The sequence below is a fragment of the Podarcis raffonei genome, chromosome 2, assembly GCF_027172205.1.
Source record: "Podarcis raffonei isolate rPodRaf1 chromosome 2, rPodRaf1.pri, whole genome shotgun sequence".
Taxonomy (NCBI): domain Eukaryota; kingdom Metazoa; phylum Chordata; class Lepidosauria; order Squamata; family Lacertidae; genus Podarcis; species Podarcis raffonei.
The window spans coordinates 32,939,777-32,964,384 of record NC_070603.1 but is presented as its reverse complement, the minus strand read 5'-3'; the positions used below and the strand labels follow the sequence as shown (position 1 = coordinate 32,964,384).

The 24,608-nt window shown below is 42.9% G+C and overlaps 1 protein-coding gene across 9 annotated transcripts in view; it reads right to left on the bottom strand.

Annotated features, from left to right (window-relative positions):
• Positions 1–596: 596 nt before the first annotated feature.
• SPAG9 (sperm associated antigen 9) overlaps positions 597–24,608 on the bottom strand; it is an 85,884-nt gene continuing 61,872 nt past the window's right edge. For 5 of the 9 annotated variants that reach the window (XM_053375649.1, XM_053375650.1, XM_053375654.1 and 2 more), the window contains 12 exons: positions 23,114–23,341; positions 22,040–22,235; positions 21,695–21,817; positions 19,939–20,019; positions 18,914–18,981; positions 17,637–17,785; positions 17,005–17,176; positions 15,929–16,042; positions 14,135–14,173; positions 12,903–13,079; positions 6,256–6,402; positions 597–4,276 (listed from right to left, as the gene is read on the bottom strand). In XM_053375649.1, coding sequence (XP_053231624.1) covers positions 4,161–4,276; positions 6,256–6,402; positions 12,903–13,079; positions 14,135–14,173; positions 15,929–16,042; positions 17,005–17,176; positions 17,637–17,785; positions 18,914–18,981; positions 19,939–20,019; positions 21,695–21,817; positions 22,040–22,235; positions 23,114–23,341 — 1,610 coding nt within the window. In that variant the 3' untranslated portion in view covers positions 597–4,160. Of the gene's footprint in view, positions 4,277–6,255; positions 6,403–12,902; positions 13,080–14,134; positions 14,174–14,371; positions 14,801–15,928; positions 16,043–17,004; positions 17,177–17,636; positions 17,786–18,913; positions 18,982–19,938; positions 20,020–21,694; positions 21,818–22,039; positions 22,236–23,113; positions 23,342–24,608 lie in introns of those variants that run through there. The other 4 variants (XM_053375651.1, XM_053375653.1, XM_053375657.1 and 1 more) reach the window with 2 other exon arrangements.

Below are 24,608 nucleotides of genomic sequence, written 5' to 3'. Positions count from 1 at the left end.
CACATGATATTCTCATTACAGACAGTTAATGGGGGTGCAAGGTACCTGCAAGAAAGCACTGATTAGGGAAGCTTTTAATGTTTAATAGACTATTGTATTTTAATATTCTGTTGGAAGCCGCCCAGAGTGGCTGTGGAAACCCAGCCAGATGGGCAGGGTGTAAGTAATAAGTTGTTGTTGTTGTTGTTGTTGTTGTTGTTGTCGTCGTCGTCGTCGTCGTCACAAAGGGTGCCTTAAGTCCTCCCTTCACCATGCATCTCTTCTACCCAATGACATGAAGACCTTACATACTTCAACAATATGAATCAATGGGTGCTTACAAAATGACATTTGGAGTTTTGTCTTTTCATTATTGTTGTTAAGTGACTTTTACCATGGCCAATTTGGTCAGGTAAAGTATGGGGTTGCATAGGTGTAATCGCCTACATTTCCTTAACCACACAAATCCATGCTGAATACATGACAGCATAAAAATCAATCTGTGGTCATCTTTGCATTACTCTTGCAAAAAGCTATTCCTGACAAGATGGAATAAATCCTTAATTATTATAACCTGCACTCATCACAGGGGTGTAAGAAAGACACTAAAGCAAGGATGCGTTTCATATACATATTTATATATATTTCATGTACAAAGTTACATTCTGAACCCCCAAGGATTCAATAATAAATACTGAAATAACTTCACTGCTATATGAGCTTTCTGGCTCACAGAAAGAAGCCTCAAGTTTTAAACAGACAGCAATTTTAATGCTGCAGTATCCATCTCAAGGTTACAGAGGCAATTAAAATTCAGCATAAAGTGTCTAGACAACATTTTCAGAAAAATTAAAGACCATAAAATGTGTTAAAACATGTTTAAAAGATTGAGAAATGTGCAGCAAAGAAATTGTTAGAGGGTAGGAAAAATATTTAGTGGATAGAACAAAGTTTTGAGGTGCAACATAGGTTGTTACAATATGGCATAACCCTGTTAGGAAAATAAAGTTAGCATCCACAAAGAAATGTGTTTTTTCCCCACTCTGTGTCATTTTTACAAATTTAGGATCTTTATAAGATCCTTTATGCACAGGGTCAACTGCAAGAGTGCCAAGTCAGTTTCAGTCCTTTGGTAACTTTCATAATACTCACATGGAAATAAATATTCAGTTACACATTATCTTCAAGACACCATGTTCATTAGAACAGTTAGCATATTAGAAGATTATAAAAACAATTTGTAGTTACTAAGGCAGCCTATGATAAAGTGTCTACACTCTGCCAGTTCTAACTGATCCAACGAAGGAAGACCTTACAAAGAAATGAACAGTATGGCAGGATATATAAATTTCATTTTACCTTTTACCATGCAAGACACATCTATTCAGACAAATCATGTGCTGCATATTTTTGTGCTTGAAATGCTCTCTCAAGCTATTAACAAACTGTTAACTATCAAGAGATTCATTCCAACTCCTGATTTTAGAACTATGAGTACGTGATACATAAGACATTCTCAAAACAGATTATTTATTCTTTTAGGCAATCATTTGATGCATGAAATTTAGTGAGCTTTACCACCTATCGTTTAAAAAGTGCGCTGGAACAGGGAGTGTTTAAATCTTTGTGAATGGTGGTGACGCCCACCATCTAAACCTGCTATTCTTTATGACAAGGGATACGTTTAAAAATGAACAAGGGAAAGAGAACATGTGCCAATCTCTCACTTGCACTGAAAAATAGTGCTGAAGTCTCTGCTGGACCGTTGACTCCTCTGCTGTGAATAGCACTTGACTCGTTGAGAACAGAATGGCTCAGTTTATTCACTACAACTGGCAAGCTATTAAAAATGCTACCCAGGTGCATCTATTGTCTGACAGCAGTGAAGCACTTCGGAGAAATAGCTCATTTTTTAAAAAAAAAATTTAAGGAAAGCACCAAACTAAAATGGAAAATAAGTATGTTTTCCCAAGAATGTGAATGTAGCGATTCAGCCACCCATAAAAGATCTGGAGAATACTTTCCAAGAAATCATACCATGAAAGGATTACAGAGGTGCCCACAAGAGTGCAGGATTTAAAGTTGATGGGCTCATGAAACTGTGAAGAATTAGTGAGCATTTCATTTGGACACACAATATTACATGCTGTACATACAGCTAGGAGTGGGTAGTATAAAAGCCAAAATGTGTGTCTTGATACAGTTCTCTGTGCCAAGTTAGGCACATGCAGCAAAAGGCCTTTTTCCCCTCTGAACATCCTCTCCAAATTGAATTGTATTCTCTCCAGTGTTGGATAAGTGCTTGGATTTGCAACACAAATGAGTGTGGTGTATTTATGCATGTGAGAGCATTCTGGAAAACAAAGAAGAGAAAAAGCTACATGCTTTTCTGGATCTTCCATAGGGTTTTTAGATCAGGGTTCTTTTTCTCAAATTTTCTAAACACAGTTTAGCCATTTGAAAATGTTGAGTAAATTGTGATCACTTATCGCTTTTGGCATATTGGAGGAAAAAATTCTATTACCAAAGATATTAGACATTCAATAAATTTTAACCACACATTTCATGGTCTAAATACATACTTACCAGAACTTATCTGTTGTGTACAAAATATGGTGCTTAAAAAGTATTTATACATATAAATCTATAACCAATAGACCTGAATGTTGTTTTACTAATTTTTTTTTAATCAGGTAAGACGCTCATTTCTTTTTTTAAAAAGCTGCCTAAATAAATATTTACACAATAGATCTCAGCTTAACATGATTTTAAAAAAATTAATGTGTGTGTGTGTATATATATTATATATAAATACATGTTTCCTTGACAGATCACAAACTGCTCCTATTGCATAAAAATGTTTAGGCAGTTTTTCAAGACTGTTCCTTTTTTTTATTTGAAACGCTTTTGAAAATCTTCCATTCTGTCACTAAAATCTGCTCCCATCTAATGGGAATAGCCACAGTCTCTTGGCAGGTACCAGATGAACATTAATATTTTAATTCATACTTTCCAAGAAATGAAATATTAGGAAGCTGCTACACCTTTTAAGGAATTAAAAGGATAGCATTCAATTGGGGAAATCTGTAGCAAAGGAGATCACGCTTTCCAAAGCTTGTAGTAAAACAGAATGAGTTGGATGGAGTTATTTTTGTTTCCTCAGACTCGGGGGTAGACTCCCAGACCATTTACAGTGATTCTGTCCCATTAATGTAAGTGACCACACCATTGCAAGTGATCGGCAACTCTCTGCATACAATTTCACATACATAGTTAAATGGACTATGAACAACAATGCATCTGAAACCAATTTAGGCGTGATTTTTCACTTGAGTAGTTAAAAGTTCTCAGCTAATTTGCTCCCTGTTTGAGTCTGTTTACGTCACGTATCATGAACCTGACCAGCTGGGATCCAAGATGATAGGTGTGCAAAGGTGACCTATCCTTTGCCCAAGGAACGTACAATCAAGCTGCAAATAATTCTAAGAATGTCCTTTGAGATTAATCAAGATGGGAACAGCTTGATTACGTCCCAAGTACATAGGGAAACTAGGAAAGGATTCTCCCCATAAAATACCACAATTCTCATTATTAAGGGCAGTACTTTTCATCTTTAGTGCTACTGGCAATTAAACAAGAAACTTCTGTGTTATCAGCCCATGGATCTTGATATGAGCAAAGCACATTCAATACATCAGGGCAAACAAGCTTGGTAGGATTTAGAAGTGAAAAAATAAAGAACTTACATCTTGTTTTAATCCTCACCGAATGCACAGAATGACACTTGGATATAATTCATCTGATATTTTTGAAACAGTACACCGGAAATAACTTTGCTGTTTTACTCAAATGTGCAGATGAATTCAAGATGCTTCGACTAAATCTGTCGTAAAAGTGACACCATAAAATAAATTGAATTCTATTGCAGTGGGGCATTTGGGAGACCTAATTACTGTACAGCATTTGTCTGGGGAAACCAATTTGTTCTTGCTACGTAACACTGATGCAGTAAAACAGCACAAGCTAATTTCTTGTATTGTTAAGGTTTGAGAGGTATGTGATATAAAGTCAAATGGCAAAGAAATGCTCAAATGTAGTGAAACAGGTTCCACAGAAACAAAATGAGAACAAAAGACATGCAAAAGCTTTTGCAGTCTCAAGCCGCTTTCCGAGGGAGGGGCTTATTCACTGCCGCACATAACCTGCCACACTATCAGGTGGCTCCTCTCAGCTTTGGCTACAGAAGGCTCTAGTTGTAGTGCCTCTCCAAGGATCTCTGATTCACCAACTTCATCACCTGGGAAGGAAGGCAGAACATTTTATGTGAACAGGCGATTCCAGGGGATACAAAGAAAGGCTGCAGTAGCCCATTAGAAATTTGAGTCCAAAGGAAAAACAGCTATCGCCTGAACTCAATGAAAACAGAAATATTACTAAAATACACTATGTTGTATGTATGCACATAAAAGCACACATATAACCCATTGCCACCTGCTGCCCGCCATGTCTGCAATGGTACTGCTAAAGTTTAAGAACCAGAGAGCTCTTAAAGAATACAACAGTAGCCTGCCCCTAACACAAATATTATTTGAAATATTACTATAATATCTCATTATTATTTGCGCTTCAAGACCCCCAAGCCACCCCCAGGAGAATAAAGACACAAGGACACAGAATTTAGGTTAGTGTTAATGGGCAAAATTTAGGCCACAACTTTATTGGTTACAGAATGTGAGCGGTATTGGCAGGCACTGGAATCAACAGACTATATCTGACTCCTGCCCGCCTTGCAGGAAGTCTGGAAGGGTAAACCACTAGTAGGGGGAGCCCCGCCGATGTGGATTGATTCAAGCCGCCCTGGGTTCCCGCTGGGGTCGTGGCATGACCCTAGCCCCTCCCTGAGCTTCGGACAAGATCCACACCCCTGGATTCCTTTAACAGAATACCCTTACGCATGATTCCAGAGTTGCGCCGCGGTTTAAATTGGCCCCGGCCATGCCCCCACAGCGTCCTGATTGGTCGCCTGGCAAATGGCGTAGCCGGGACACCCTCAGCATGACGCGGGATGCTACCCCGCACCATGCTGAGGCAGGGGTGGGACCTGGTGGCCCGAGCACAACCCACTTGGAAGCGAAACCGATTTATTAAACTTGCTAGACACATTTGAGAAGCAACTCCAAGTGGCTCCCAACAATAAACAAATGACACATATATGAAAACCAGCATAAAACAGTGACAGAGAAAAATCTAAACTCTTTTGTAGTCTCCTGGCATTAATCTGTAACAAGGGCTTCTGGAAGAAGCAGCATACCAGAATTAGGTAAAGGTAAAGCGACCCCTGACCATTAGGTCCAGTCGTGGCCAACTCTGGGGTTGCGGCGCTCATCTCACTTTATTGGCCAAGGCAGCCGGTGTACAGCTTCTGGGTCATGTGGCCAGCATAACTAAGCCGCTTCTGGCGAACCAGAGCAGCACACGGAAACGCCGTTTGCCTCCTGCCAGAGCGATACCTATTTATCTACTTGCACTTTGACGTGCTTTCGAACTGCTAGGTTGGCAGGAGCAGGGACCGAGCAACAAGAGCTCACCCCGTCACAGGGATTCGAACCTCCGACCTTCTGATCGGCAAGTCCTAGGCTCTGTGGTTTAACCCACAGCACCACCCGCATCCCTATACCAGAATTACTAGGAACAAAATTGGAATAATTTGTATAATTCAGTACAATCTGATTTATGAAAGGGGGGGATCAAATGTTCTGATAATCACAGGCTTGAATAAATGGGATTTTTTTAAAAAAGGGTTTACTGGCTATAAACTATGGTAAGGTGCATCAGGTTCATACCTTGATCGCTGCATTGCTATCAAAACTAGGAACCCAAAGTGGGATTAAGTGGAAAACAGGGGAGGCACAGTGATGGGATTAGTTATTAATGGCTTTCATGGAGTTTTATGGGACAGAGTGAACTGGTTGCAATTTGAGACACAGCCAGAGATGAGGTGAGTAGTACCTGCCGCTTGTTGAGGATATTTGACGGCCCATAAGGCCAAAAGAAGATTTTCATTTCCAATCCATTGCTATGGATAATCTGGCCTGTCTAAATTGTCACTGATACAAGTTCATCAACAATACAGAAATATTGTTTAGGGAGTTTTGGGAAACCTTCTGAAATCAAACCATCCTCAAATCTGCTTATAGTTCGGGGGGGGGGGGGAAGAAGTGGTCGTATCTTCTAGCATTTTAAGTGAATTGTTCTAAGTTAATAAAAGGGTCTTACCCATCCTGAAGTCAATGTACCCTTCTCCTCCACTTATCACCAACATGGATTTTAAGGGAGCCTGGCTGTTGGATTCCTGCGCAGATACGGCAGCTTTATCACTGGGTGGCTCTGGGCCTCCTCCTGTCTGTGGACAAATAACCTGACCTAATGTTGGGGGGAAAGCATCAACAACATTATGATTTATGGAGTACTGTAGTTTGACAAACGTGTTTCCTGAAGTGATTAAGCAGATGCTGGCAAACAGTTCCCTCCCTCCCCCCACAAACAAAAAGAAAAACCCTTCTCGTTGTATTACAAAAAAAACTTAATGACTGTCACTCCCTGCTTCACTACTAAGTGTGTCTGACGTTCTTGCCTAGATAATCTTAAACATCTTTGCTAAACTATTGTCATCTCTCATGAAGCATGAAAATAAATTGTAAACATTGGGACATGTCAGGGAACTGCCATCGAAGGAGCAGGAGGTGAAAGCGCTCACAGAGGCTGAGAGAGAGTATTCAGCGGAGGAGGGGACCAGCAGGGGGGAGAGGTGGAGTTCCAAGGGAAAGTGAGTCGGAGGGAGGGCTCAGAGACACTTCCAGCGAAAATAGTGGGGAGGTTTCAGGACCTCCCATAGGGACACCTACTCCTCGCCGGAAACTGTCACGCCGAGAGTCCAGAAGACGCGTTTCCGTTAAGGAGCTTTTATGCTGGAAGAAGTTCCGTAAACGCCCACTGTCCGATTCTACGAGCGACTGATGGAGCCATGCTTAAGGAGCTCCGTCACAGACAGAGGTTTGTGGACTTAGCCAAACTCTGAGGGACTAGGATTTTACGCACAAGCAGCTCACCATCCCATCACAGCAATCGGACAGTCCCTGAAAGCAGCTTGTGCAGAGAGGCATCATGAGCAACCCAGCCAGAGCCGGGGGAGCAGGAGGAGCTGGAGAGGGTCCAAGCCTGGAAGAAAGGTACAGGGTGTTGGAGGTCCAGCTAGCGCTGCAAACGGCGAGGCTAGAGGAAAGGAGGGCGCAGGATGCAGAAAAGGCAAAAGGCGCTACACTAGCAAGAAAGATGCCAGGATTGGTGCAGAAGTTTGGGGGGGACCCCAGGAACTATCAAGCCTTTAGGACAGAGATGCAGTATGCTCTAGAGCTGCAGTTTGACGACTTTCCCGACGAGGCATCGCGAGTGGCGTTTGTGGTGGGCCATCTCGAAGGGGGGGCGAGAGACTGGGTTAGACCCCTGATGGCAGGGAATAGTGAAATGCTGAAGGACACGAGGAAGTTTTTCCGCGCCATGGATTTGATGTTTTCCAGCGAGATTGAGCAGGGACTGGTGCGCAGACAATTGATGGCTTGTAAACAGGGGAGCCGATCGGTTCGGGAGTACTGGACTGAGTTTACAATGCTGATACATAAATTGGGATGGGACCTATCGGCGGAACCCATTCAAATGCTTTTTGAAGAGGGGCTTTCTTCGGCGGTGAAAGACGAACTTTCCCGGGCGCCCAGGGCGGAGTCTATGGACCAGCTGACCAAATCAGCGCTGACCATTGGAGCGCGCCAGGAGGCAAGAGCCTTGGAGAAGCGGGAAAGGAAAGGAGAGCGTTGGAGGGATTTCCGCATTCCAGAGATTCCGGAGCCAAATTTCCCGCCAGGAGAGCCAATGGAAATTGGAACAGCGCGCGCGTGTGCAGTTTCAAATCCCAGTGAAGGGAGGAAGAAGGAGGGGAAGAGCACCAAGAAATGTTATCTCTGCCAGCAGCCAGGTCACTTTGCCAGCGTCTGCCCGCAAAGAAAGGAATGGCAAGGGATGGCGGGAGCTGTTGGGGGGAAGGAGGAGGGAGTCCAGGAGCCAGTAAAAGCCAACGCCTGGCTGCCACCGTCAGGGCACAGCAGCCAGGCCAAGGAGCAGTAAAAGTGCCCACTCCGGAACCTCCAAGACCAGCCCTAGTAATAGAGGTGTTGCTAGAGCTGGCAAACGGATACCCACTAAAGACAAAGGCGCTGTTGGACTCAGGCAGCTCCTGTAATTTTATGAGTAAGGAGTTTGCAGCTGAACACCAGATACAGATACTCCCTTTAAGCAACCCCCTGCAGGTGACCACGATCGATGGGAGGGAGCTGTTGGGAGGAGAAGTTAGCCTACAGACCGTCCCAATGGTGATGAGGGTGGCCAGGCACACCGAAAGGATAGCGTTCAATGTGGCCACCCTGGGAGGGGCTCCCGTTATTTTGGGAATGAGCTGGCTAGCGTTGCATGATCCGCTAGTGGGCTGGCATCAGAGAGTGGTCTCCTTTGGGTCAGCACATTGCCTGGAACACTGCAGAGAGGGAAAGGTGCCGGAAGGGGCAAAAGCCTTTCTAGCAGGGACGGAAGTGGTGGACAAAGGGAAGGTGCCCAAACAATACGCTGACCTGAGCAAGGTCTTCAGCGAAAGGGAAGCAGATAAACTACCACCGCATAGAGCCTTTGACTGCCAAATTAACCTGGTCCCTGGAGCCCAGCTCCCCGTGGGCAAGCTGTACGCCATGTCAGACAGGGAAATGCAGGAGTTAAGGGAGTTTATTGATAAAAACCTGAAGAGAGGTTTCATCAGAGAGTCCAGAGCGGTGGGGGGCAGCCCAGTGTTTTTTGTGGACAAAAAAAACACGGATAAACCGAGACTTGTAGTGGACTTTAGAGCCCTAAATGCAGTGTCAGAACCAGTGGCTTTCCCCATGCCCAGAATTGATGACATTTTGACCAGGGTGAGGAAGGGAAAGATATTCACTAAACTGGACCTGAGGGGGGCATACAACCTGATACGGATAAGGAAGGGGGATGAATGGAAAACCACCATGTTCACCCCTTTGGGGGCTTTTGAATATCTCGTTATGCCATTCGGATTACAAGGAGGCTCAGCATGTTTTCAATCGTTCATGAACCACGTCCTGGGACCTCTGCTCTACAAGAATTGCGTGGCCTTCCTCGATGACGTGTTGATATATTCAGAGAATGAGGAGCAGCATGTAAAGGATGTCAGGGAAGTGCTGAGCCAACTGCAAGCAAACCAGCTGTGGGTGAAATTGGAGAAGTGTCAGTTTCACACCAAGGAGGTGGAATTCCTGGGGTACCGCTTATCAGACAAGGGATTAGCCATGGATCCAGGCAAGGTCCAGGCGGTGCTGGAATGGAAGACACCGAAAACGAAAAAGGATGTGCAAAGGTTCTTAGGGTTTGGGAACTTTTACCGTAAGTTCATCAAGAACTTTGCCCACTTAACGGCTCCCATCACGGACTGTCTCAGCAGCAAGAAGAAATTCGTTTGGACGGCGGAGGCGGAGCAAGCATTTGAGGAATTGAAAAGGGCATTCGCTTCGGAAGAACAGCTCCTGCATGTGGATTTACAAAAACCAATGAGGGTGGAAACTGATGCCTCAGACCGGGCGGTGGGGGCGGTGCTGCTTCAGCCGGGGAAGAATAAGTCGGAGTGCGCCTTGTTTTCGCGTAAGCTGAACAAATCCGAGAGGAACTACACCGTATATGACCGAGAACTACTCGCCATTCACGAAGCGTTCCGGAGATGGAGACATTTACTAATTGGCGCACAGCATAAGGTGCAAGTGTGTACGGACCACAAGAATTTGGAGTATTGGAGAACGGCACGAGTGCTTAACCAACGACAAGTGAGGTGGGCCCAGGAGTTCTCCAAATTCCATTTTGAAATTTGCTATGTGCCAGGTCCAGAAAACATCAGAGCGGATGCTCTCACGCAAACCTGAATATTTGGAGGGGGAGGGAGCGCCTGAAGAGAGACATATCATCCCAGAGGACTGCTGGGTGTGTGGGGCGGCCTGGGTGGGGCAAAGGGAACTGGTAGAGGGAACGGTAAATGATGAGTACGCCCAGAATAAGCTCAGAGGTTTAAGGAGAGAGGGAGAAGACCCCGGAGGTTTTGAAGAAAGAAACGGGGCATTGTATTACAAAGGGGCACTATATATACCCGAAGGGGAATTGAGGGGGAGAGTACTCAAACAGCTGCACGACAACCCCACAGCGGGGCATTTTGGGCAACACAAGACCATGTGGTTGGTGACCAGGGAGTTTTGGTGGCCCAAGGTGAGGGAGGATGTACGGGAGTATGTAAGAGGGTGTGTCCAATGCCAGAGAGCCAAAGGAGAAAGGCGAGCGCCAGCGGGGTTATTAAAACCGTTACCCACACCAGAACGACCGTGGGAGGCGGTATCGATAGATTTTATGACTGATCTGCCTAAATCCCAGGGGGAAACCGCCATACTAGTCGTAGTAGACCTGTTAACTAAGATGGGTCACTTTGTAGCTTGCTCACATGCAGTCACGGCGGAAGAAACAGCGAAATTGTTTGTAGAACATATTTTTAGGCTGCATGGCGCCCCCTTGAGGGTGGTCTCCGACAGAGGGAAACAGTTCACGTCCAGGTTCTGGAGGAAACTTATGAGCTTGTTGCACGTAGAGGTCAACTTTTCGACTGCCAGGCACCCTGAAACCAATGGGCAGGCGGAGAGAGCAAACGGTATCCTCCAACAATACCTGAGGTGTTATGTTAATGACAGAGAGAACGATTGGGTCGAAAAGTTGGCGCTAGCGGAATTTGCCTACAATAATGCGGAGAATGTGTCCACCGGGATGAGCCCCTTTTTGGCTAATTATGGGTGCCACGCCAGGGCGTTTCCAGGGGGAGGAGGGGAGAGATGGAGTGTCCCGGCCGCCGAACATTTTGTAGAAGAAATGGAAGCGATCCATCGTCAACTCCAACTCAACTTAGAAAGGGCCAAAGAAGAATATAAGAGGCAGGCAGACAAGAGCAGAAGGGAAGGTGAAACCATTAGGGTGGGGAGTCAGGTCTGGCTGTCAACCCAAGGGTTGCCGTTCAAGGGGGGTTGCAAGAAATTGAGACCCAAAAGATTGGGACCATTTGAGGTCATCCAACAGGTCAACCCAGTGGCTTTCAGACTCCGGTTACCGAACCACATGAAACTGCACCCAGTATTCCACAGGTCATTACTGTCACCATATAGGGGGGAAGGTGAAGGTGTATCCACACGGGGGCCAGTCTTAGAAGAAAGGGAAAGCAGCAACCATGTGGCGGAGATCATCGACTCCAGGTGGAAGGGTAATCAGGTGGAGTATTTGGTCGCGTGGGAAGGGGAACCGGAGTCGGAAAACACCTGGGTGACGGCAGAGGAGGTCAGTGACGAGATCTTGATCGAAACGTTCCACCAAAGGTTCCCCAGGAAACCTCAGCCAGTAGCGAGGTTCCGGAGGGAGTACTTTGGCACCACCGACGATGAGGAGGAACTGGAAGGATTCAGGGAATCGGAGTTGGAAGAAGGAACAGACTCCGATGAGGAGGAGTACTTGGAAACCGGAAACAGCAACCGGTGGAGGGAAGTGTTCGAAACTTCGGAAGATGAGGGAGGTTCTTTCAGGGGTTTTGCTCCCTCGCCTCCCGCAGAGGAGGGGAGGGAAGGGGGTGAAGGGGGCCCTGGAGGGGAGGTGGATGTCAGGGAACTGCCATCGAAGGAGCAGGAGGTGAAAGGGCTCACAGAGGCTGAGAGAGAGTATTCAGCGGAGGAGGGGACCAGCAGGGGGAGAGGTGGAGTTCCAAGGGAAAGTGAGTCGGCGGGAGGGCTCAGAGACACTTCCAGCGAAAATAGTGGGGAGGTTTCAGGACCTCCCATAGGGACACCTACTCCTCGCCGGAAACTGTCACGCCGAGAGTCCAGAAGACGCGTTTCCGTTAAGGAGCTTTTATGCTGGAAGAAGTTCCGTAAACGCCCACTGTCCGATTCTACGAGCGACTGATGGAGCCATGCTTAAGGAGCTCCGTCACAGACAGAGGTTTGTGGACTTAGCCAAACTCTGAGGGACTAGGATTTTACGCACAAGCAGCTCACCATCCCATCACAGGACAGCAAAAATTAAGGTAGCATTCAGTTTTATGACGACTTTTAATTGTTTTACTCTCTGTATGGTTTATTTTTATGCACTCCACTTAGATATGCTAGTGATTAATTGCCTTTCATAAATAAATATTTCTGAGTAGTGACACATTGTTTAACGTTTGCACTGTATAGGTAACCCGCTTAAAAGTAAAACTATGGCATTCTTGTGAAAATTGAGAGATGCAGCAAAGTTGGTATCTCTTTCCCTGAATATTAACAATACTTGAGGGTAGTATTGATGGCTGGGATTCAACGAGGCCTGTGAATTGCACCTTGCTGGTACAATTGGTTAGTTGTTGAAGCAACTAACTATACTTTTTCCTCCTGCATGAGATGATGGAACTGAAAAGCTTGCCAACAAAGCTCCAGTCAGTTCTTGTCTAGACTCTGGTAATCATCTCCTTGCTGGTCTTTCCATCCATTCACCAGCCCGTTTGCACAACAGACTTTCATTGTCCGCAATGAGACTTCCCCTTCCTTTCTCCCCCCCCTTGCCAAAACCTGCTCCAGACGTTTGGAAGTTCCTCTGGAGCAGATTAAGAGTGTCATGGGGAGCTGCAAGAGGGAGGAGCGGAAGAGAGAGCTACGTTTTATCTGCTAGCACCATGTGGAATATCATCCATGACCGCCACACTCAGCACGTTAACTGTAAAAAAAACCCTGAAAACTGAATGGAGAGCCCCCCACAAAACTTACCAGGTACTGCAACGAAGAATTTAACAGCATCACGATGCCCATGGAAACAAAGTTGTGCGTGCGCCATGGAGCAATAAGGTATGAAGGTCCCAGGTGTCACTTTATCACTGTTTTCGTCGCCATATACACGTATTACGCTGCCTGGACGGTTGCCAGAACCTGCTGCTGCTTTGTTAGCTAGGGAGAGAGAAAGGAGATGTTTCCCACTTGAAAGGGACAGCTGCAAATACGGCAAAGTTTGGTTTCATCACGAAACCGCACGGTTACCAGTCTAGAAGCTAAAGCCAACTTAGATAAATGAAACAAAAGGGGAAGAAGATGCCGTTTCAAGACAGAGCTGGAAAGGAATAAGACAGCATGCTTAGTTATTTGAAATACCTCAGAGAAGAAGGGGAGTAGTTTGCTAGTCTAGCATAAATTGTACGTTTTTGCAAAACAAAACCTATATTCACAAAAAGTGTGCATGTCAGATTTTTCCACAGGGGATCCACGGACTGGGCTTATCAGTGAAATATAGACTTCTAACATAGGTAAATGACGCTCAAGAAGGGAATTCCAGAGGATAGTCTTGTTAGTCTGCTGTAACCAACACTCCAAAGTTCTTTGGCACCTTAAAAACAAACACATTTATTGTGACATTGGCTTCAATGAACATGTCCACAAAGGCTTTTGCCCCAATAAATTTAGCCTGCATTTAAACTGCCACAGAACTCTCCTTTTAAAGAAAATATTTCTTGGCAACCATAATTCTTAGATCTCTTAAAGCCAAAAGAGTTGGGAAGGAGAGAGAGGCAACGAATGGGGGCGTATTTTAAGTCCTTAGTTTCAATTCCACAAAGTGATTTTGTATGCTAGACACACAAAACTATCTCCACTCGTAACAGTATCAGAAGAGGGAAAGAAATGTGATTTGTAACAAGAGAAATATGATGTGGATTAATGACACTTATAAGGTTATGATATTACAAATGGTGCTGGAAGAAAAACAAGAAGCCGGCATGAAAAGTTCAGCTGCAACAAAAGATGAAGACACTAAACTGCTCAGCGGGTTTGGTGGTCATTTAGCAAACATAAAAAACTGCAATGCAGGTAACCTCAAGTGGAAAAACGGTTTAGGAACATATAAGGGGGCGGGGGAGAGTAAATTTTAGAGAAATGGGAAACAGCCTCAGAGTGGCTATTAGAGAAGCCTGAGAAAACAAAACTGTTTTTTGTTTGGGATCAGCACTTACCCCTCAGCCCCAGTAAACGTCCCTGGTGGAGGATTACAGCTAAAGTAAGAAAGGAGGAAAGGGGAAAATGGATAGGTGTGACAGCAGAGGAGAAGGATTAATGAGAACCCACCACTTGCGTTCTGGTTTTTGATAAGAGCTTTATATATTAAGCTCCTAACTACAAGAAGGTACAATCAGAAGAAGATAAATGAACATCTTTCTTTCAGCTTCAGTGGCCAAAGGAAGTAGGAGCACCTTTAATATTCTGACATATTGGCAAACTGCGTTTCCCCTTTCTCTCTTTTCTTCAAGAACGGACACCATCAAATTTGACAGGAATAAGACTGCCATCTCCTCCTCCAGGAAAGGGGGGGAAAATAAAAATCCACCAGCTCTGTTTCTCACATTTTAGTTTGTCTGCCAACAAGCAGTGGACATTGTCTTAGGTAAGGGGGTGGGTAGCTGTCACCCGACTTTTTTTCCCCTCCGCCACCCCCATACTTACCTATTCCTCTGAAGCTCCACTGATGCTGTCTAGGTGGCAAGGATAATGTCACAAACATTATCGTCACAATCGTTAGAACACCTTATATGGAGTTGGGAGCACCTGTTGCTAAAACAACTGGTGGTGTTAAGGACATCTGTCCAGCTCAGCAATCTCTACATATTCTTGCCTATTTAGTCCTAGAAGCATATATATAAAAAAACACCAATTCCTCTTTTCTATCCTCTAAAAAAAAGTTAACTGCATTTTATAAGAAAATTGCCTAAGGTGAATGTAGCTGATTTTCGGGAGCATTTTCACCATTTTAAAAACTGTTACAATTCAAAGTAGTTGTTTTTGATTGAATGCACATAATTGCAACGCAAAACCGGACATTTAATGGATGATCAATGTAATGGTACAGCATGGAAAACAATGCATGTGGTGTTCAAAGCAACTGATATGAAAGAATTCATCATTAGCAAAATATACCATGACAACCCACAACAGTCCACCTCAGCATTACACCAATATTATACTAGAAAAGTGTGCATTTTCAGCATAGTGAGAGAAAAATCTGTAGTTATTTAAACATGGTTAAATAAGTATTCAAAAATGGAAGCCCCAAGCAGAGAGTTTTTGGGCAAGGATTTATGGAATGAAGTGGGCCGGGTATTAAACAAAATAGTATTTTATAACAGTTTCCTTAATCACGTGTACATTTTAGGCAAATCCAGAAAATAGTTAGAAATTGAATCTAGTTGTCCCTAGCATTTACAAGCTCGGAACAGAAGCCGTTCCCTCTCTATGTCTGTTTTTCTAGCTATGGGCTGGGATTGTGGCAGCCAAAGAAGAGAAAGTCATCACCTGCAGAATCTATCAGGAATTCCAGAGCCAACAGGGCAGAAGGACAAAAGCAGCAGGATTACATTTGGGTGGGGTCTATTGAAGAGGGAGAAGTGGCCTACGCAGTGGGAAGATGACGAGGCACAAAGTTGTTAGATATGCCCCTCATTTGCTATTAAATTAAAAAACTGATGTGTTTTCCAAGGACTTACTTAGCATTGCATCTAATGTGCCCACCTCCATCTGCTTGCATTTGTGAATACAGAGGAGTACCATCAAATCTCTGAGAAGGTTTGATGTTGTTTTAGTATGTGAAGCTGCCAGTCCCTGAGAATCCCTGTGAAAACTACAGAATCGGACCAGACTGAAATCAGAAAATTTACCAGAGTTGCTGGAGAACACCAAACACGGGCCAGCACAAGAGTTTATCTGGTCTGGAATAGTGGCACTCTTGTTTAATCTACTTTTCTTATTGCACTTACTTTCGGTTAATGGAATGGAGATAATGACGCCGTTGCCTGTCCCAACCCACAACCGATTGCAGGACACCATGAGAGCTGTGATTCTCACAAATGAAAACCCCAGTTTTCCAGTACCTGAAACAAACACAGCAGCACTCATTAGAAACCAAAAGATACATATCTGCAGGAAATGTCCCATTTTAAACCTAACTTTACTCCATGTTTTATAAACAAACAAAAAGAGAAGTTCTGGAAACTCTTTGTTCTTTAAGTGACTGGGGTTCTTTAAATCTCCAAACAGTTCCTTAGCTCCATGGACGTCCCCATGTAGTTTGATGGCAGATACAATGCTCTGCATGCAAAATATCTCAGGTTCAATCCCCACATCTCCAAGTGGTGATGGGAAAAGAACTTCACTGAAAAACTGGAGAGCTGCAGCCAGCGTCAACAATACTGAGCTAGCTGGAGCTTTTAAAGATTGAAATAAAGATATGAAGAGGAAACTCCCAAAGTTGAAAGTACAGTGGTACCTCTGGTTACATACGCTTCAGGTTACAGACTCCGCTAACCCAGAAATATTACCTTGGGTTAAGAACTTTGCTTCAGGTTGACAACAGAAATCACACAGCAGCAGCGGGAAGCCCCATTAGCTAAAGTGGTGCTTCAGGTTAAGAACAGTTTCAAGTTAAGAACAGACCTCCGGAACGAATTAAATACTTAACCCGAGGTACCACTGTATAGTAAAGTTCAACTTATTTTGCCCCATGAAAAATTGCGCCTAACATTTCCTATTCTTCTCTTTTCCCAAGGAGACTGTTTTCTCATTTCGAAGGACAAAATAAAGGACCTTAAACTCTGTTGACACTGTAGTCAATGGTCTTCTTAGTGCCTCCCCGTTATGTCCTTGAATGCCTCACATCTTACGTTTTCCTTAGAGGAAATTACACACAAGACCTTACTACTATTTGTAGTGCAAATAGAACTACATGCCATCACTATGCAGTAATTTTGTAGAGTGTTCAGCCAGCAACATTATTCATCCATGTCTTTTCATTTGTACAAGAAGGTGACTTGTCCAATTCAGGCCAATGACTTACCTAGCATTTTGCTTACATAGGGTTCGATGTCGACATCTTGTAGATGCTGGTAAGTGTGAGCATGATAAAGGCGGAGTGTGGAATCTAAACGGATTGATACCCACACTCCATCTCCCACCCAGGCCAGCTGTCTCACTTGGCTCTCCTTCCTTGGGTGTGCATCAAACGATTTCTGAAATGAATTATAGTTTAATTAAGGAACGCATAATAAAATACTTCTCCAATGCCTCCAGTTTACACATTACTAAGATAAAGTAAGATCACATCTTTTCCCCCTCTCTCAGTAACACTGTTAAGAGAGGATCAGCAATGACTCTTTTGTTTAGTATGAATCAGTGCTCTAAAATCTGCTTTTAAAAAAATAAAATGATCCTGTGAGCCCCCTGTGATCTCCTCCAGCCGTCCTTCAATGGATCAAGGGAAATCTACTGAATTAGAAAGATTTACTAATGGCTATCTTCTGACAGTGATTTTTCACATATTCATGGTCATGTATAACTTATGATCCTGCTTGCTTGGCCTTCATAGTTGTTCTCTTTATGCCATATAATCTCATTTCCTACTTAACCTCCTTTCTTCTAAATGAGTTCTCCCTGATTATTCACCAATTTTAAATGGTTGCTTTAACTTGCCTCTATTTTCATGGCTTTCGGCTGAACCACATATATTTTGTTTCTGTAGCCGCACCAGACTTTATCGTGTACCACAGTCATACACCGGATTGAATGGTGAGGTCGGCCCAAATCTAGAAGGTGATAGTTTGTCAAGTCCCATTGCCCATCTGAAGAAGAAGAAGAAGAAGAAGAAGAAGAAGAAGAAGAAGAAGAAGAAGAAGAGGAAGCAGAAATTATTAAGGGGATGAGCAAACCTTGTCTGCAAATGTTAGTTTGTGTACATGACTAAAATATGTATACTACTACATTTCTATTCACTTATTTTCCATTATTCATATCCATAACTTTATAAGGAACAGATAAAATCCATAATGGCATAAAGAAGCCTCTGTCAACCTGCCCTTAAGATGTTTCAGGTCACAACTTCCATCAATTCTGACCACTGGCCATGCTGGCTGTGGCAGATAGAAGTTGTAGTGCAAAAACATCTGGGTAGCACCAAACGCAGGAAGGGTGACAAAGAATAAATGCCCAGACACACATGCCTTACATTCAAGGAATACACATTTAAGTTATGTCGTGTATTCTTTATAGGCATTCAAGTGCTCTGATATGCAAAATAAACCCAAAACAGCAATACCACCCACAGAACAGTGAATGTTTAGAAATCATGACACACTGACTTGTACGTAAGGCAATAGTTCAGATATATTTGAACACAAACAAGCAAAAGAGATACCTTCACATTTAGGTATCCTCAAGGTGCTCTATGGCACATCAGTTCCTAAAAGGATGCTACACACAGGCAAATGAGCCTCTACCCATCCATTGCTCATGCACAGGACAGCAGCGAAAAAGCACCAGGCTATACAAAGCACTGCATGTATGAAGCCCGCAATGAAGCCACATATTTTAAGGGGAACAGAGTTGAATGGGAAGAGAGGGAAGTCAACATTCTTGATGACTCTTTATACTACTTGGAGATGGAATAAAGCTACATTGAGTCCCATCAGAGAAAAGGGTGGGGTATAAATAAATAAATTGATGGTGGTGGTGGTGATGATGATGATGGTAATAGTAATAGTAGTAGTAGTAATAGTAGTAGTAGTAATAATAAATAATAATAATAATAATAATAATAGAGGACTTCATTTTTTGGTCAATATTATCCCAAGATTTACAAGATTTCCCACCGAGCAGATGATCTCTAAAGGTCTGCAATGTGTCCACATTCTAGGAGTAGACCAGACATATAAATATGTGACAGTACTAGGGTGTATAAATAGAAGGCTTACCTACTCCTCTGTGAAATATTGCTAAAGTTCCATCTGCTAGTGCAACTAATACTATTCCTTTTACGTGTCTAGAAAAGAAAGAAAGACAAAATATATGTTATGAGGAAACTCTGACCATAGCAATAGATTGTTGTGCTCATTAAGCTCTGTCAACACTACATACAAAAACACAAAAACAAACACATCCTTTGTTGGTACCCTCTCCCACCCCTAACAGGCGACCAGTGCATGCCATCTGTCTAAACTTCACATATAAATGAGACTCAACTGAAATTGTTATCATAATTAGCATACGAAGAAATGGTAATAATACTGTATCAAATTTATTCATGGTCTTTTCAGCAATTGTTTTATCTCTTAACCAAGCCCCAAAGAACCTCAGTCAATTATTTCAGAGCAGGAGAAGATTTATTGAGTTTCCTATTTTGTAAGACAATATGCATGGCTACTACAAAAGCGCCTTCCTCCCCAAGCTTACACTATGGTACAAACCACTGAAGGAGATCAACAAACAAAAACCAAACCACATGCTCATGCAATGTAGGATCACACAGGACATACCCTGGAACAGGTACCGATATTATTATTATTTTGGGGGGGGGCTCCCACAGCAACATTTTGTGCTTGTGATGTGGGAAGATAGATTTTTGTGAATCTATCTCTGCTCACAGACTGTCCTGCTAAACCAGCAATATTACTTAAAGACTGTGGAAAAATTTGCTTGCACACTTTTCCCTCCTAGCTTTCAGTAGGTGTGACATCCCAGCTACAAACATTCCTAGAAGGATCCTCAATGACAGCTTTCTGATTGCCAACAAATACATCACTTTTTGTTTTCTTGCTGACAATTCCAACGTGCCATTCTCTTCTTCAAACCCCTCCCCCCCAAAAACACACACCTTTCTGAACCAGCATTTCACAGAAGCTATTTTTAGTGTAATTATTTTCTACTCAGCTAACTCCATTTTAAACTACAGAAATGTGAATATCATTATGGAAAAAAATTTAATTTTATAGCAACTTACACTATACTGAGTATAGAATCTTTAAGTTTAATTGCATGAACACATTTTCTCCACTGAGCCACTGAAGAATGAACATATAAGCTGCAACGATAAAGTCAGATTAATTAAAAATCCAATATTCCAAAATCCATGTTAGCATTTAAAAATGGCAGTATTGTTTATAGCTGTTAGCTTAAAAGTAAATAAATCACATGTTGGCTTAAACATTACTGCTTTGCCCAGCCTGAATTAGGTTATTTCAGTAGCTTAATTCTGTTCAGCTTTGCTGATGCCCTTTTCAGGAATCTAAACTTGCTGTCAGTAGCTAATGGATCATTTAATTCAAAATGCTAGTGCTTACCTTTAAAGACCTTTACTGAGGCCACAAACCCTTTTGACATAGCGGGCACATTTGGGAACTTGATAAATTGTTGTGGGCACCACATTGCGCATTAGCCCCTGCCATCAGCAATTAGGGCTGGACAAAAATGCTTTAGCTTTTTTCATGCCTAACAGGATGGAAGTGGTGCGATCTTCCTGAAAGATCTCTCTCTCCCACCCTCTCACATTCATTCCCTCTCACACTACAATTAGACTTGAACAAAGCCTTTAATTGGAATCAATTTCTGAGTCTAACTGCAGCAGGGAATGGGACAAAGTGCCAAGAAGAAGGTTTATTTCAAGTTTACTTGTGGCAAGGACATTTTCAAGAGGGGGTGGCGGCAGGGGTGTGTATCAAGGGGAGAGCTAACCTCCAAAACCACCCTATCCCTGTTGCAATTAGGCTTGCGGCAAAGCCTTCTATCCTGGGCTTTTGGAGGAAGGCAAGGATGTGACAGGCAACAGTAAATATCCACCATGCTTTAAGACTGTTTCCAGAAGCCCTTCTCCGAGTGCTTCCTGTCAACAGTTATGCAGGTGGCAACCCAAGAAAATCGCCTTTTTGACAGTGGTGCTCTAATTTACTGAAGGCTCTCCTCAGGCAGGTTCACTGGACTCCTTTTGGGGGAAGGGTGGGACAGAAATGTAAATAATAGAGTGGAGGACTGTTTTTTAAGCTCCCCCTGCTTTCTTTTACCAGAAATTGGTTTTAGCTGCTGCTCTGCTTTTAAATCCTCTGTATAACTACAGTGGTACCTCTGGTTGCGAACGGGATCCGTTCCAGAGGCCCGTTCTCAACATGAGCAGAATGCAACCTGCGTCTGCGTGTGTCGCAATTCGCCACTTCTCTGCATGTGCGTTACGTCATTTTGCGCGTCTGCGTGAGCAGCGAAACCCGGAAGTAACCCATTCCGGTACTTCTGGGCCGCCGCAGGATGCAACCTGAAAATGTTCAACCTGAAGCAAACGTAACATGAGGTATGACTGTATTGTTTTTTATTATTATTGTTAGCTGACCCAACAGTACTCTTGCTTAAGGGCGGGCTATAAAACTTTACTTATTAAAACAAAGGTGCAATACTGTAACAGCAGAACCTCTTATCTAACCTCCCACTTTCAAGTGCCAGCTTTAAGTTACTTGGCTGGGTCTCACATCACTGACTGAATATGCAGATGACTGGGTGACAAGATTAATTGGGGCTTAGTCAATCATCGGTGTTAATTGTTTAAAAATCTCACCTGAATCTGTAATTCAGAGCAAATTTCAAGGTTGAGGTTTCATTTTTTTTTTAAAAAAGAGAGATTATTTACCAGCCTCAGAAAAGGAAAAAACTGAACTGATCACTAGGCACATTTCCATTAGTGAAATAGTTTGGAATTAAGGTTCCTGGTTTACCATCCATTCTGGGCTCCAAGCCACATTGTTGGCAAAAGGCTGCTCATTTTCTGTGCTTCTTCTCTTACGAGATCCTGCTCATTTGGCAATACAGCAACATCCTTATACAAATCTGACTCGTTGCTGAGAGGAAGGGGAAAGTCAAATGGTTAAAATATGAAAAGGTTGTTCAAAGCACACTAGGCTTGTTTCAATACTCTTTTACTTAGTCTGCACATTCTAGCAATTCCAATTTAAATTTAGGAGCTCAGTACCAAAAGATGTTAATACATTTGTAATTAGAAATGCAGTGTAATCTCTTTCTGCCTTTACTACTCCTTTTCTGTTCATGCCAAGGGGGCATACCTAGGCTGAAATGCTGGAGAACCCTCTACGGTATCCTGAACTCCCAAAGGATCTGTGAAGACATGTTCTGTGTAGACTCCAGTTTGTGCAATATCTGCAGCTTCTTCTCCTGAGCCAGCATTGACTTCTGTCGCCTCGGTCGCTTCCTCTGCCGTCTGAATGTTCTCGTCCACTGCATCATTCTCAGCTGAAACGTCTAAGGTACATTTTTCAGTTATAGGTCACTCAGTTCCTTACTACAAGAAAGCATGCATGAAAATGTGTGCCCTAATGAGCCACTCCTTTGGTTCTTTCTACGTTCCTTTTTGTTTTTTATACAGAAGACACATATCTAAGCTGAGAAGATAAGGTGATGTACAGTGACATCTGGCTGGTTGATAGGGGATCAAATACTTATTTCACTCATTATAATGCACATCAATCTCTGACTTTTCTCTTCGGGGTTTCTGGGGCTTTTTTGTTGTTATTCTGTCTCTCACAGCTACAATAAACCTACCATTAAAATTATGGACTGGTCATTTCTTCATCAGAGGGCAAACGGGCAAATTTAGCAGGGGATCAAATACTTTCCCCCCTCACTGTATGTAGAATGGCCAAGTGGCAGAATTAGTCTGTCAAGTCTGTTTGCTAAGCAGCATCATTGTATTATGTATGCTCCATCCTTGCTACAAAGAACACACTTTATTCTGTAACAAATCAGCATGTTACATTAATAAGCTCAAATGGACTACAAGCATGTTGTCTCCTACTAATGATATACTTTTACATCCCCTGGATGGATGGATAGATGGAAGTGTGAAGAGGCTCAATTATAATTAACCCTGTGATTCTCACTTAGAAGAAGTGCAAGGCTTCTCCTTCAGACAAACAGGCCATGTTTGGATGCAACACTAAACTATACGATAAAAGCATTATGTGAAAAAGCTTCACACTTGGTCACTCTCCGGTAAACCATCTTTCCTTCCTGCAAGGAGATCTGAAAGTTTTTGCTCCCATTTTAAAATGCGATAACTCAACAATTTTCCATGCTGCAATAAACTACTTTTTGAATAAAAATTGTGAATGTTTTCATACCTGGCTGTTTATTTGTCTCGGGGGAGGCACCATTGGCACTGTGGGCAGCAGAAGGCCCTGTAATACCCTCTGCCGTACAACCAACTACTGTGATTCCTCCTAAAAGACTGTCTGTTTCTGCTGAGCTGTTGCTATTCATACTGCCAGACAAGGATGACTTGTCCACCAGACCAGAGTCCAGTTCTTGTGACCCTTCTTCTCCTGTAGGATAGTCAGTTTCGCGGGCTCCTGAAACAAAAATGTAAGGTTTCTTTCAGTACCTTGGATAGTTAACTTTTCAGTACCCTTTGCGGGTTGGTGATCTTCATAAAATACTTGCAATTTGCTGTTATCATAACACAAAATCTAGCGAAGCTAATGCATGCCTTCACATAGTTTACCCACCAGATTTCAGTGAAATTTAAGAACAAATCAGAAGTAGGTTTGAAAACAGACATTAAGAAGAGGGAATTGTTACATGTATGGTTGCTATGATGTAAAAGGTACAAACAAAGCAATTAATTCTTAGTGTTCAGAAATAAAAGGGAGAGTTCCTAAAACATACTTGTTGAACTTGTCTAGTTACTAGGATTCTACTTGTTTTAAACAGCCAAAACAAAGTAGCATTTCTGACAGCAAAGGTTTTAATTGTTGGTGCAGCGATGACATGACTAACAACTTTTCATATAAGCTTCTTAGGAAGAATTTACAGCACTGCTTTAATGGAGTTAGGGCTTCAGACGCAGGTACAGATAAAAGACTCTGTATAGAACACAATGTAATAGCACCACCAAAAACTCCAAAATAAATAATGTAAATGAAGTATATATTTGTCTATCCTATAGCAGCAATTATTAGCTTCTTTTAAAAATACAGGGCAGGATCGATTGATTATTTTTATGCATATTGTATTATTTATATGATGTTAGCTGCTCAGAGCCCAGCTACGGCTGGGGAGGGTGGGGTACAAATAAAATTATTATTATTATTATTATTATTATTATTATTATTATTATTCTATGTTATAAGGATTTCCACTTACGCAACCAGACGTCCCCCCTCCTCACCCACACCCTCCCCAAATTTGCTCCTGAGGGTTGGGTGAAGCCTAAAACTGGTTTAGGGGGATAGGGGAGAATGCTCCATTGCACAAGCAGAAATTCCTGTGCTGACAGAACACAGGACTTAGCACTATGTTATATTCTACCCTCAGACATTAAATGGAGGGTTTTCACACTTTACATAGCAAGTTACACCTTGATTGTGCTTGCAGGTAATGCACATTTGTTTGTTTTAACCATAGTTGGTTAAAGAACCAGGCTTAACCTTACAGATCATAGCGAAGTCGTTGCAGCTTGTTTTGTCTGATGTACAAAAAAAGTTGGAAGTGAAACAAATAATGGCTTAGCCACATTCTGAATGAATCGGGTTGTTCAGTAACAATCCATGGCAAAAGCTGAATTGACTTGGAGATTACTGGCCAATTTACACACATTATGACTACCTGAAAAAGGCT